Below are 14280 nucleotides of genomic sequence, written 5' to 3'. Positions count from 1 at the left end.
GCCTGCTCTGTGTAAAGCCTGCTCTGTGTAGAGCCTGCTCTGTAGAGCCTGCTCTGTGTAGAGCTTGCTCTGTGTAGAGTCTGCTCTGTGTAGGGCCTGCTCTGTGTAGAGCCTGCTCTGTAGAGCTGCCTGCAACAGCTAAGCTGTGCTCCTTCCAGCAGCTGGCAGTTCTAGGTTCACAGAGCCTTCCTCTGCTTTACAGCCTGCAAGTTTCTATTGGCCTTGTTCTTCCTACCATTTATTTTCATAGTAAATGACCTTTTGCTGATTTAAAGTTATACTAAGTTAGCTATTGATATACTGTTTAAAAAAGATTAAAACAAACAAACAAAAACTGTTCCCAGGGGACAAAGGAAAATAGGAAGCTCGAATGCCTGAGACTATGGGGGACATCTCATTCATGCCACCAAAACCAGTAAGATGCAAGAATTTGTTTAGGGAACACAATATAGAAATACATAAATTATGCAATAAGACAAAATAAAATGGGGAATTTAAGAAACAAAACAAAAACAAAAACAAAAGCTCGAGCCAGGCAGTGGTGGCACACGTCTTTAATCCCAGCACTGGGATTAAAGTGACTGGGATTGGGAGGCAGAGGCAGGTGGATTTCTGAGTTCGAGGCCAGCCTGGTCTACAGAGTGAGTTCCAGGGCAGCACTAGGGCTATACAGAGAAACCTTATCTGGAAAACAAGCAAACAAACAAACACCTCTTGGGCTTTTAATGAGGAATTCAGTCACTACCAGCTTCAAATGACCTGTGATGGATATATGTGATAGTTAGGTTGGTAAGTTGGGTTACCAAAATGTATAGTGGCTAAACAGAAGATGAAAAACACAGTACAATATAAACATAGCTAATCCAAAAGAAGACAACAACACAGAAGGACAACACATCTATACATCGCTAAGGAAATGTGGAACAAATGACTCAAGAAAGGCTTCAACACTCAGTTATTTACTGGAAAAAAAATGGATTAAATATTTTGGCAACAGATAGCATAAACGTACTAAAAACCAACCAACCAAACCCAGCTAGTCATTGCTATAATGGCTCGCCACTGTAACTTCAGTGGATTTCAGGTCACTTAAGAAACACACCTCTGGAGGTGTCAGTGAGGGTGTGTGTGGAGGCATTTCCTGAGAGAAATGCCTGGACTGGAGGAGGAGGCCCATGCCAAACCTGGCAGCCTCGTTCTACAGGCTGAAGTCAGCCTTTGTCTCTCTGCCTCCTATGATGCAATGTGACCAGATTCTCATGTTTGAGAAAAGCACCCGACATTACATATACCTTCCCCACCATGACCAGGAGGCCATTAACATCAAGTTCCCTATGATGGGGAGGTGAGTGACAGAAAGGAACCATGATGAGAAAGTCCTTAACACAGAGGACACCATGACCAGAAGGCAATCAACACCAAGCTGCGTATGATGGGGAGGTGAGTAACACAGAGGACACCATGATAGGGAAGTCCTTCCCTACCATGACCAGAAGGACAGTAACAAAGAGTTCCCTATGGTGGGAAAGTCAGTAAAACAAGGTGCATCTTCACACTGTGAGGCAAAAAGATCCTTCCCTTAGATTGCTTTTGCCAGATATTTAATCATAGAAACTAATACACAACCACGTGGGTGAAGCATTTAGATGGACATTTGCTGCTCTTCAAATGACAATGTGGTTAGTGAATATACAAAAGAGATTCTCACTACAACAAACCTTCAAGACAATGCAATGAAAAACACAAGACATATCACCTGGCCCCTGTGAGGAGACAGTTACCAAAAGAAAAGAACAGAAGATGCTCTGGTGCGAGCATGGAGGAAGAGAGAGCACACGTGTACTGTGTAAGAACATAAAGACAACCACTAGTGAGAACGGCATGGTTCTTCACACAGTAAATAATAAAAGTGCTGTGTTGTGCAGCAGTCATACATGCCAGTGGGCATACACAAATGGAAACAGTTGTCACAGATAACTATGCTCTCCTGTTCACTTCGACACTGCTTACAACAGCGGTGCTACAGAATCTCCCGTGTCTACCAACAAGGAATGATATGAAAAGATGCAAGGCATGTACACAATGGAACACTATTGAATCTTTAAAAGATATCTTGACACTTGCAACAGCATGGAAGAACCCAGAAGATACTATGTTGACTGAAAATAAGCCAGGCCCCAATAGACAATTATATCTGGAAGCTAAAAAGTAGAACACATTGAAGCAGAAAGAGACAGTGATTATCAATGGCAAGAAAGAACAGGGTAATACTATGGAAAAGTTACAAAGTTTACTTAAAAGAGCAAGGTTTGAACTCTAGCACACAGAGGGATTCTACACTTAGTAATAATATATATTGCATTTCAAAGCTGTCAAGAGTAAATTTTGAGTGTCTTGCTGTCAAAATATTAACACATTAAACCATTAACAGACATTACATTAAACATTACATAAACACAAACACATTACCATTCCGATTACCTTCTATGCCATTGGTCGTATCAAGCCTAAGAGCCTTTGTTGCATCAAAGCAAAATGCCCGGATAGAATGAAGCCCTAATAACGAAGCGTTCTGCTTTAATTTTTTCACTTTATTCAATATTTTGTCCAATGCTATTACTTCTCCCTAAAAAATAAAAATGGAGTGTAAATCCAAAGCAGTTATGAAAGTCAGTAACACAAAAGGCCAGTGTAAACGGTGATTGTTTGCTTTCCTCCCACCCATGCCTGAATTCAGTGAGTAAATGTACATCAAATTTACATTGGCTGGGAGGTATAGCTCAGTGGGAGATGGGTTCCTCGCAAGCATAATGTCCTTGAGTCAGTTCCCAGCACTGAAATACTAACTCCTTAAATATTTTGTCTTTCCTTTAAAAACATTCCTGCCAATTATTCTTCAACCTAGCTAAAGTTTTTCAAACTGAACCTAGTTCAATTTTCAAACCCCCCCCAAAAAAAAATTATTATTTGGGATATTTTCAAGAACCTTAGAAACATTCTTGAAGGTAAACTCCACCACCAATCTCAAGTGACTGCTCACCTATGAGAGAGCATGCGGTTCCTCTATGAAATATCTAGCTTCAAGGAGTTACGTACAAATGAGTATCTGTAAAAGCTGATCCTCATCTTCAGATTCTCACACTACACAAAATTATCTGAACTATGGTCACCAAAATGAGGATGTCATGACCCCAATGCTCTCTGTGTCACAGCAAAACGCTTTGGAAAGACATGCAGTTCAAATGCTGCTAAAGGACACCAGGATCAGGTGACAACTGAGCAGCTCCCGAGGAGTGTGAGCCCGGTAAGGAGAAGAACCAGTGCAACATCTGAATGAGAACGGCTCTGATAGGCTCATAAGGAGTGCCGTTATTTCAAAGGATTAGGACATGTGGCCTTATTGGAGGAACTGTGTCACTGGGGGTGGGTTTTAAGGTTTCACAAGGCCCAGCCAAGCCCCGCGGCTCACCTTCTCTTCCTGCTGCCTGTGTATCCAGATGCAGAACTCTGAACTCCTCTCCACCACCATGTCTATCTGCATGCCATCATGCTTTCTGCCATAACGATAATAGACTAAACCTCTGAACTGTAAGCCAGCACCAGTTGCATGCTCTCCTTTATGAGAGTTTCTGTCATATGGTGTCTCATCACAGCAACAGAGCCTTAACTAAGACATCCAGTAAAGCAAAGAGTCCTCCAAAGAGGAAACAGGAGGAAGATCAGAGCCACAGAGGCAATGACAGGAACACAGTTCAGCAGCATGATCCCAGGCAGCCATGGTGAGGAGACACTACAATCCTACTTTTAGGACAAAGCCTTGAACAGGTTTTGCTGAAGCAGCGACTCTGGAGGTCAGCAGTGGAGGAAAGTCCCAATCGTCACTCCCTAGGACTCACTGGGTGCTATCTCAAGAGGGATGTTATTATTTATAATGAACTACCTTGGAGATGGAGAATAGGCAACGGAACTTGAATGGAAACTGCTACAGGTCTTGTGGCTGGCCAGGAGGTCCAGGAGCCGACTGATTAAAAAAACGCAGGAAGCGCTCAAGTCAGAAAGAGCATGCCCAGAGCCTCTTCACTCTCTGACTGGAAAGAGCACTGGTGTCTGGTGGATGGAGCCTGAGGTCAGAGGTGGCTCGAGTACCTGTCAGTGTTGTAGAGCCCCAAAGAGGACATTTCAAAGCCCCAAGAACTCTGTGGAGTACAGGGGGTCATGACTCAGGAGGCTTCACAAATATGAAGACAGCTCCTCCTCCTGTACAAATCTTAGAGCTGTGGTTCTTTTCCACAGTCCCTATGTATTGGAAGAACAATAAACGATAGAACCCAGAGCTTTTAAGGGGAGTGAAGCTTCTCATGTCGATGCCACCTGAGGCCCGCAGTATGCAAAGGAAAGCTAATAAAATCATGACAGGCAGGTGTGAAGCAGGAGCCAATATAGATAGGTCCAACACCAGAATAAAACACCAGAAAGACAGGCAGCCAAACTCATGTCAGCTGCCCACTTCCCATAACCTCTGTGTCAAGGGCACCAACAGAAATTACTCCAGCACCTCACCTTTTCCTCTCCACGCCTCCCTTTTTTCTTTTTAGAACACATTTTTAGCAGTATTTCCTATGTTACCTTCAGTGGCCGTGTGAACTGAGAGGAGCCTGGCATTAAGGCATCTCACCTGGTCCTGCATCAGTGCTGCAATATGTGTAGTTTTGCCCCCAGGGGCTGCACACAAATCTAGAATCTTCTCTCCAGGTTGAGGATTAAGTACATGAGCTACAACCGTAGATGGCAAATTCTGTAAGAAAAAGAAAAAAGGTGAGCCTTAACAATACAGCCTCTCAACTCAATACACAAACAAAATATAACAGTGTCCACACTTAATGTTGGGAGAAGTGAAGAACAGAGACTTAGAAGATAATGGTTCTTTCAGAGAAAGACCAGGAAAGAGGCATCCAAAGGCATGGAGAGCACAGATTCCCTAGCTGTTCCTCACTGGTTCTCTACAGTGAATTCAATTATCATAAGGATTGAAGGGATAGCTTCTGCCAAGGTCTTACACACACTTGAGGTGACTTCAATGTGTAAATGCTTTAGCTGTCACCTTCAAGGTACTTCTTCATAAGTCAGTTACTGAACACCAGTCAGGAAACTGTACCATGGCTGGAGAGATGGCTCAGTGGGTAGACACACTTGCTGTCAAATCTAACAACTTGATTTTGATCCTCTGGTCCTACCTGGTGAAGGAAAAGAATTACCACAAGCTGTCCTCTGACCTAAGCATGCAAGCTATGAAACGTGCAAACATACACACACACATTTAATAAGAACAGTAATATCCATTTAATTAAGTTATAAGCCAATGAGTGTAGGCTTGAGAAAACAGACGCAAAGTAGCAGTTTAATGCCGAACTTTAAAATCAGGCTACCACTGGCACGAGTTACTGAAGGACCAAGAATATTACCTTGAACCAAGATTTTCTTACACTTTACATGTTCTCCTATTCTCAAAGATATTTTGAAAAATTACAAGAGTGACTTTTAACCTCAAAGTGATGTGACAGTCACTTATCTCTCTAGTGGCTCAGAGAGTAAATCCTGCCATGAAATCAACAATAAAAAGCTTTATCTATAATAACCCCAGCTTTCTCAAGGAAAGACGAGAGGTGGAGACAGGAGAGACATCCCGCAGCTCAGGAGCCAGCTGGTTGGGAAGAGCAGAAGGGCAGAAACAAGTAAGACCCTGCCTCAACAAGGTACAATTCTAAAATTGGACTTTGCAATTGAAAACTTACTTCTGAATTAATTTAAAGAAAATTTTTTTAAAAAAAGAAGGAACTTCTCAAGAACAGACCCCAGGCAGCTAAGCTTTAAGCTCTGCAAGGAAGGAGGCATGTAGCAATTTCTCAGACCTGCTGATCAGGGTGAAGGTACTCAAAACTGAACGACACAGGAAGATTCTGGGTAGGCTAAGTTCTAGGCAGGGCCATTCTCATCTCTTGTATTACAGCAGATGAATCCCTGCAGCCAGAATGATCACAGCAAGCATGGCTTCCATCAGTTTCTTAGCTTTCAAAGAAATGTAGTGTGGCTACCTAAGAGCAAAGAGGATTGACAAGTTGTTTTCAGAGCACCATTCTCTTTGGTTGTCTGCAGTGTACACGTGTGCATGTCTTCATTTTGAGAAAAGCTCTGGGTGTAGCTTTTCTACACCAAGGGAGCCTCCCATAACTTGCCCTTCAGCCTCAGCCGCCCTGGGTGATTTCAGCTTCTGAATATTGTTTTAAGAATAGTATTTAAAAATATAAAACCTCTCCGATCGACATGGTGGTCCTACTGCACTTTCAGTGATGATCCTTTAACCACCTGCAAATACCACAGTCACCTCACAGTTCACATTTGTCTAAAAAGTCATCTGTGTTCTCGTACCACTATGCACAACTGTGAAACTTTTCCATTTGGGACAATCTGGTACATATTTAAGAATTCAACAATAACGATGGTAATGATTTTTTTTTCAAATTCTACAACTTAAATGTGGCCACTGAGATGGCTCAGTAGGTAAAGGTGCCTGCCACCAAACCTGATAACCAGAGTTCAACCTGCAAGTCCCACATGGTGGTAGGAGTTGTCCTTTGACCTTCACTCAGGGCCATAGCAGCAATGACCCTTCCAAAAATTATGAATATATAAATATAATTTTAAAAATTTTAAGCAAAACTTACTCTTTTGATCATTTTTTTCTTTTTTTGGAACTCCTTAAGGAAACTATTGTTACCTACATTCAACCAACCTATTCAAGTTCTTCTAGATCAAACAAGGTACTAAGAAACTGATAGCTAAGAAACCCCAGTGGCCACATAGGGCTGAGACGAAGGTAGGTGATTCTCATTATCCTTTCTGTTCTCCATTCTGATCTCTCCAGACTTAGTCTAGTTGCATGTAGCCTGCCTACAGGAGCCCCGCCCTCCTCATCACCTCCATGCAGCCTGCCTACAGGAGCCCCGCCCTCCTCATCACCTCCATGCAGCCTGCCTACAGGAGCCCCGCCCTCCTCATCAGCTCCATTCCCTGGGACTTGGTCTCTCAATGCAAACACCAGTGGCCTGACTCTCCCCTGCTGTCCTATTAGCCTTTCTTCCTAGTCATCAGAGAAATGTAGATTAAAGCTCTCTTGAGATTTCATCTAACCCAAGTCAGAATGCCCATGATCAATAAAACACGTGACAGCCGGTAAGGCTGTGGGGAAAGAGAAACACTTATTCACTGCCACACACAACCTATTGAAATCAGTATGAGGGTTCCTTAAAACACTGAAAATTAATCTACCACAAGATCTAGCTATTCCACCCTTGGGCATGTACCCAAAGACTCTACACCCTACTACAGAGACGTTTGCTCATTCCTGTTAATTGGTGTTTTATTCATAATAGCCAGAAATTGGAAACAGCCTACATGGTTAGCTAATAAATGAATAAAGCTAGAAAAAAAAATCATCCTGGATAAGGTAACCTCAGACCCCAAAATATAAATACTGTATGTCTTATGTGTGGTTGTTAGCCTTAAATCCTTTGAAATGTAATGCTGCAATACAAATAATCACAGAGGTTAGGTATATCATAAGGAGCCAGGAGAACGAGAAAGAATTCCCAAGGAAGAGAAATGCAACATATGTTATAGAGAGACAAAGGGAAAACAAATAGGAGGATTAAATAGGGAGGGAGATGGGAGAGAAGGGTAAAGGTAGGGAGAGACAATTAACACTAAAGGGCATTTGAAAAACCATATGGAAACCTACTATTGTAGAAGTTTCCTAAAACATATACATATAAAAAAGGGATATATATATGGTGTCACCACACAATAGGAGAGGCAATGCTCCAACCAGATAGCTTTTGACACCAAGTGAAATCTCCATTGTCAGGAATGGGAAACTCCCAAACATCACAGGATATTGCCAAGGCTATTGGTTATTCTCCAAAACCTGATGGTAAAGCTCTACTGCTAGACATATGTACATGTATATGATGTATATGTATATGTGTGTGTGTGTATACACACATTGGTAATATACACATTGATTATATGTATATATATATATATATATATACACATTGATAATATATATACACATTGTGGTATACACACACACACACACACACACACACACACACACACACACACACACGCACATATTGACAAGCACTGAGAAGTTAAGCTGGTACCTAAGTAGAAGTTTCACCCCTACTGACTAGAAGCCCTGGTGCTGAAGGTACTCTATTTGCGACTGAAGGAGAAAGGTAACTGTCAATATCTCCAGCTATAAATCCCATAACCTATAACAGTGACCCCAATGCAATAGATACTGGTGCAGCAGTGACACAAATGTCAAATGGGTAACCAACCACTTTTTTTTAATTGGACTTAAGGTCTACTCCATAAGATGGAACCCATACCTGACATTTCTAAACTTGCCCAGAACCTGTGACAGGTCATGGGCCTAGGGGAAAACCCAATCCTATTATTCTGCTAAAGGAAGAAAATAATACAGGAATGACATACTGCTATATCCGTAGATCAGTGCCTGGCTCGACCCTCATCAAAGCAGCTTTGTTTCTCATAGATGAAAATTAACAGACTCCGCACTGGACAAGGTGAAAACAGAGAGACTTTAGACCACGTGTTCCTAAGTAGGATGTCTTCATCAAGGCCCTGTCTGCTCAAGAACCTATGCAGAAGAAGAGGCAGAAAGACTCTAAAATCCAGAGACAAAGATAACTCCATAGATAACAACGTCTTCAAGACACAACAGGACAATACCCAGGAACTCAAGGAAACTGTGCCAGCACACAGAAGACTCAAGCCTGAGAAGGTCCAGCACTGAGAGGGGGAGCAGCCATGACCTCCCACTTCTCTCCTAGAAGCTAGCTACAATTGGTATTACTACTAAGGTAAAATCAATTTTCTCCAATGGACGCTCACTGGGTATTTATAAATCACATACAGGGAAGGCCCTATGCCTGGAATAGTTGGTCAACACAACACAAACTCAGTGGTACTTTTGTGGACTTTTTGTCTCATTTTTGTTTTGGCTTTCTCTATTTATTTTTTCTGTTTTATTGGTCTGCTGCTTGCTTGTTTTTTGTGGGATTGCTGGGGGAGGTGTTTATTGGTTTTGTTTACTGTTCAATTTGCTTGGTGTTTTATTTTTGGCTTTTTTTTTTTTTTGAAAGAGAAAGAATATAAAGATGGGTGGGTAGAGAGGAGGGAGGGACCTGGGAGGAACTGGGTATTGGAGGAAGGGAAAAACATGATCAAAATATATTGTATGAAAAAATATTTTTTTTTGCAACTGAAAAATCATCTGGTGGTTCTGAACTAGTTTCCAAAGAGAAGTTTAATATTAAAAGATCATTAAAATTTTTAGACCAACTAGCCTCAGGTCACAAAGCTATAAAAGCAGAATTTGGAATACTTAGGAAACATAGGAATGTCCCAGAGCCTACATTCCACCAGCGCAGACTGGATCAGAACCTGTGTCTTAACTGAGCCCCACACTAATATGTGTACAGGCCTCCAGGAGTTATGCCTCAAGGACATGTCTGAATCAAAGACCTGGGTTCAAATTTGCAGTTTCTGTTTTACAGTCAATCAGGCACAGTTAGACATTGCCTACTATATACTTTATTTTTTTAACTCTCTGTTGCCTTATCTATGACCTTAGACATTTTGAAGTGATACATAAAGTAGTATATATGAAACACTAGTGGAACATAGTTAAACACTCAGTATGCATTAATTGTGATCATCATTATAATTTTAGTTGGTTTCATAGGCTAATCAGTGGCATGCTACATATAATATTACATGAAAAAAAAAGTTTCCACTAGGAAAATAACAAAAAGTTAAACTCCATCTTCAAATATAAAAGCTTTAGTCCAGCAGTAGTCTAATGTCTTTTGTTACAGAATGAAAAAAATAGTTTTATGGCATGTATGGATAATATGGATTACAAATTTCATGATTATATGTTATAGTCATCCCTGAGCTAGTTTTATAGTCAGAAATCCAAGGAGCTCAAAATATCGTCCAGCAGTTCGGAGAGATACTGTTCCTGCAGAGGAGCTGAGTTCAGTTCCCAATATTCATTAGGCAGCTCCCAAACACCTGCAACTCCAGCTCCCTGGGTCTGTCTAACACCTGCTTCTGGCCTCCATGAGCACCTGCACTTGCTGCACATACCCAAAATGCAAACATATGCACATACATGCAACTGAAAAAAAAAAAGGTAAATCCCAAAATCAGGAGAGGTAGCTCAAGTTAGTATACAGACTTCTCCTTCTTAAAGTCCAAACTAAATTATATGACAAGCAGGCATATGGTCCTTTATCTTACCAAAGAGAAAATGAAGACTTCTTTCATGTTAGTAGTGCGAAGGTGTGAAGAAAACACCCACCATGAGTCAGGGGTATTAGAAATGATCACTAGCAAAATCAAACCAAGCAAACAAAATCACCCAAAGTGATTCACAGCCAAACAGGTAGAAGGCTATCGGTCCTACTGCTCTACATCAGCCTGAGGTTCAGTTAGGAAATCACACACACACAAATAACTTCCATCTGTTTCTCCCAGAAATAATCTCCAAATTTGTGTAGTATCTTTTGGTTTACTACTGGGAAGAGGAAAGTACGTTGCTCCTGGTCATGGGTTTAACTTCAGATGTTGCTGATTATTATTAGCAGTGTGACTTTGACCAAGAACCCCAACAAATCTAGTCTTTTCCATTTTATATAATAGTAGCATTAAAATGAGTTGATGGTCATGAATGGACTTAAGAAGCTAGGAAAGGTAAAATGAGTCATCCTATCACAGCCCTTAATCACAGGCTGACAAACACCTGCTGGCAGCACACCACCTGAGTAAGAATGAATCTTACTCTCACAACCGGAGCCTTTAGCTGCACGGCAATATGTGCATTACTTATGACTAACACTCTGAGATGAAAAGTGGTAATTGTATCATATCATAAATTACCTTTAGACACAGAGGACAGAGTATTAAATCAATACAGAAGAAGAAACCAAGAGTGCTCACAAGAACAATCTTGGTATTTGAGAATGGTAAGTCAGAAGATAAAGAGCCACAAGAATATTAATAAAAAGAGAAAAATACTTCCTAATAATTTATCCAAATGGTTCAATGTCACTCAGTATTTTTCTTACCTGTAAAAATATATAACTGGGTAGAACATTGTCAAATGAGGGACTGAGATAAATGGGTTCTGTCATTCTTATGCCTATACCCCTAAAAAAATAAGAAATTAAATATTAGTCTGTATATAGTATATATTTGTAGGAAATACTCATCAAATATAAACTGTTCTGCATTTAAAGACTTGTTTAATTTAACAAATTAGAATGGTCTTGTTGATTGTTTTGAATTTTACAGGAGAGGCTCATCCAAATAAATAAATAAATAAATAAAGTCACAAACTATTTTAGTAAGCACAAGAGTTTCTTTTGAGAGTTCAGTAAGTTAAAAGGCAGAGAATACATAATTCTTATTGGTTCAATCTAATGAGTTAACATGTTTTGTGCATGACTCTGCTAGATACTTATATGAAAATGAGGAAAACGCCTAAGCTTGTGCTGATGTTGAGCACTGACAAAGGCAGGGCCCTACTCCACTCCCATCTTTCTACAGAACAGCTGCCCAGTATATCCAGTACTGCACTGTCCCAAGATGACCTTTTCTACCTCTGTCCCATTTTACTAGTGGCAGTGGAGCTGCTGGGAACAGGAAGGGTTGGGCGGGACACAGAATGGCATTGTAGACAGTGATTCATAAAGACAAACACTGCATCTGAGAGGCGTGCTCCATAATTATCAGTAGGAGAGAACTTACAAGCCCTGCAGAGTAGCCGACAGGCTTTTTGAAGAATGGCTACCTTTTACTCCCACCAGGAAAGCAAACATGGTTCAGCAGTCATTAGAAACACCATATGAAATGAGAGCACACCATTAGCAAGTAACTAAAGTGGGCACTCAAAGCGAGACATAACTATATGAACAAAACATTCTTTTTTTTTTTTTTTGGTTTTTGGAGACAGGGTTTCTCTGTATAGCCCTGGCTGTCCTGGAACTCTGTAGACCAGGCTGGCCTTGAACTCAGAAATCCACTTGCCTCTGCCTCCCAAGTGTGAACAAAACATTCTAAGAAGAAGACAATCAGGATCTAGCCATTTGGAAAACGTTTCTTTCTTAGACCCTGACAGCCTAACTATCTGTTTCTTTAGGAGAATTTACTTCATTCATATAGAAAGGCCACTCCAACGTGACAGGCTGCTCAGAAATGAGGACTCTGGAACCTTTCTAAACGGCTCAAGTCACAGTGCTTAGTTCATGTATACCAGCCGCCAACCTTGGAGCAATGGTGCTCTACAGCTCCTAAAACAAGCTCATGAAACCAGGTTAAGCGGGTCCTCTCTTTTCAAGGCTGTAATCTACTCAACGCTACCAACATCCAAATATGATTTAGAACTAATTATATGCCGGGCGGTGGTGGCGCACGCCTTTAATCCCAGCACTTGGGAGGCAGAGGCAGGCGGATTTCTGAGTTCGAGGCCAGCCTGGTCTACAGACTGAGTTCCAGGACAGCCAGGGCTACACAGAGAAACCCTGTCTCGAAAAACAACAACAACAACAACAACAACAACAAAAAAGAACTAATTATATATCAATGTGGTTTGAACAAATTGAAACATTTAGTTTTGATCATATATATTCATATGAAAGCTACAATTCAGGTCTAATTTATTTTTGTTAAAAATAATTTTTTATATTTGCTTTATAGTAAAATTAAATTTTTCTTGATAAAATGAGAATTTTGAAAAGTCATCTAATTCTCTATTAAGATAAACATTTTGTCAAATGCTTTCTCAGCAGCTGGAGTGTAGATAGAATATCCAATAAAAAAAAGTCATCCAGCTTGCCATGACTGTAGCCATTTTGAGGAGCAACTACCATGTACCCTGCAGTAAGCAACTCTGGTATGCTTCCCCAGTACAGTATAAATAAACCAAACAATTTGAAAAGAAAAAAAAGATAAACATTGTTCTTCAAAGTGTAAACAATTAAAATCTAATAGGACAAGTAAAATTCTTACCCAATTACAGTATGATCAGTCACTCCCCTGGGCTTTTGCTTAGCCTTGCACTGTTGAGGGCTGAACTTAGGGCCTCTTGGGGAGGTCAGCAACACACTCTACCATTGAGTTCATCCACATTCTACTGCTTTGATTTTTAATCTATTTACCTTTTTTGACCAAAAAAGAGCTCTTTCCAAAAATCATGGAAATATGGGCTCATTTTCTCCAGCTGAAGTCATGGAAAATTTTGTATAGTATAACAAAATATGCCTTTCCACTGTTTTGAGCTTTTTGAACCACAAGAAGGAATTTATTTCCCCCACAGAGTTCAGTGACATACTTCAGGTCAGGTAACCCATTGAAGATATCTTTGCGGCTGAGTTCAGAAATTCCGTTTCCAAGAAATACTTTAGTTCCATCAAATTCTTTGGCTCCTTTCTTACATTTGCCTTTAATATCAGAATATACAGAAATAACATCTCCAGCTTTCATAACTAGAAAAAGAATAAAATCAGACTGTTAACCTGTGCTTCAGCAGACTAGTGAAAATCCTTCAAGCTAAAATGGTTATCTGAAGAGACATCAACTGTAGACAAGACTAAATATAAACTGGCTCATTGTCTCAGCATAATCCCCAACAGCCACTCAACTCTTAGCCTTGAAATACTTCCTAATATCTAATGTACACTTTTTTTTTTCACTGAAAACACAGAAATGGTACTCAAAAATCCTATCTAAATCTTCAACTAAACAGGAAGCATCATCTATATGACTTATAATCTAATCAAATATTAAGTAAAAGTTGTTATATAAGTCTAGTATCATGACCCAATACTCAACATTTTAAGTCGTCTACAAAAGGATTCAATAAAAGAGTATACTAAAAGAGCCAGAGCCACACTAGGCCATCAAGCAGCCACTCTCCAGATCATCACACCTGGGATGGGTGAGGTCCAGAACTGAAGACATTTGTTATAGAGCCAAGCCAGTAAGGGGCCACTGCAGCAGGTAAGCACGAGCAATACACCATTACCAGAGTGAACCCATGAAGGCGCCAAGCTTATGTCACTGTCTGGGATTCTGGATGTCACCCTCATGAATGTCCTGAGAGGAGACAGAGGTTTTAAGGAAGTGAAA

At 40.5% G+C, this 14280-nt stretch overlaps 1 protein-coding gene across 1 annotated transcript in view; it reads right to left on the bottom strand.

The window, feature by feature from the left end:
* Nucleotides 1-14280, bottom strand: part of Nsun6 (NOP2/Sun RNA methyltransferase 6) — a 35132-nt gene that overhangs the window by 7384 nt on the left and 13468 nt on the right. Inside the window, exons 5-8 of the mRNA XM_028764899.1 lie at nucleotides 13484-13637; nucleotides 11220-11301; nucleotides 4676-4795; nucleotides 2482-2626 (exon numbers count right to left, since the gene is read on the bottom strand). Of these exons, the coding sequence (XP_028620732.1) occupies nucleotides 2482-2626; nucleotides 4676-4795; nucleotides 11220-11301; nucleotides 13484-13637 (501 nt within the window). The remainder of the gene's footprint in view (nucleotides 1-2481; nucleotides 2627-4675; nucleotides 4796-11219; nucleotides 11302-13483; nucleotides 13638-14280) is intronic.

This window comes from Grammomys surdaster, unplaced genomic scaffold, assembly GCF_004785775.1.
Source record: "Grammomys surdaster isolate TR1022 unplaced genomic scaffold, NIH_TR_1.0 146, whole genome shotgun sequence".
Taxonomy (NCBI): domain Eukaryota; kingdom Metazoa; phylum Chordata; class Mammalia; order Rodentia; family Muridae; genus Grammomys; species Grammomys surdaster.
The sequence above is the reverse complement of the archived record's forward strand: the minus strand, read 5'-3'. Positions and strand labels throughout refer to the sequence as shown.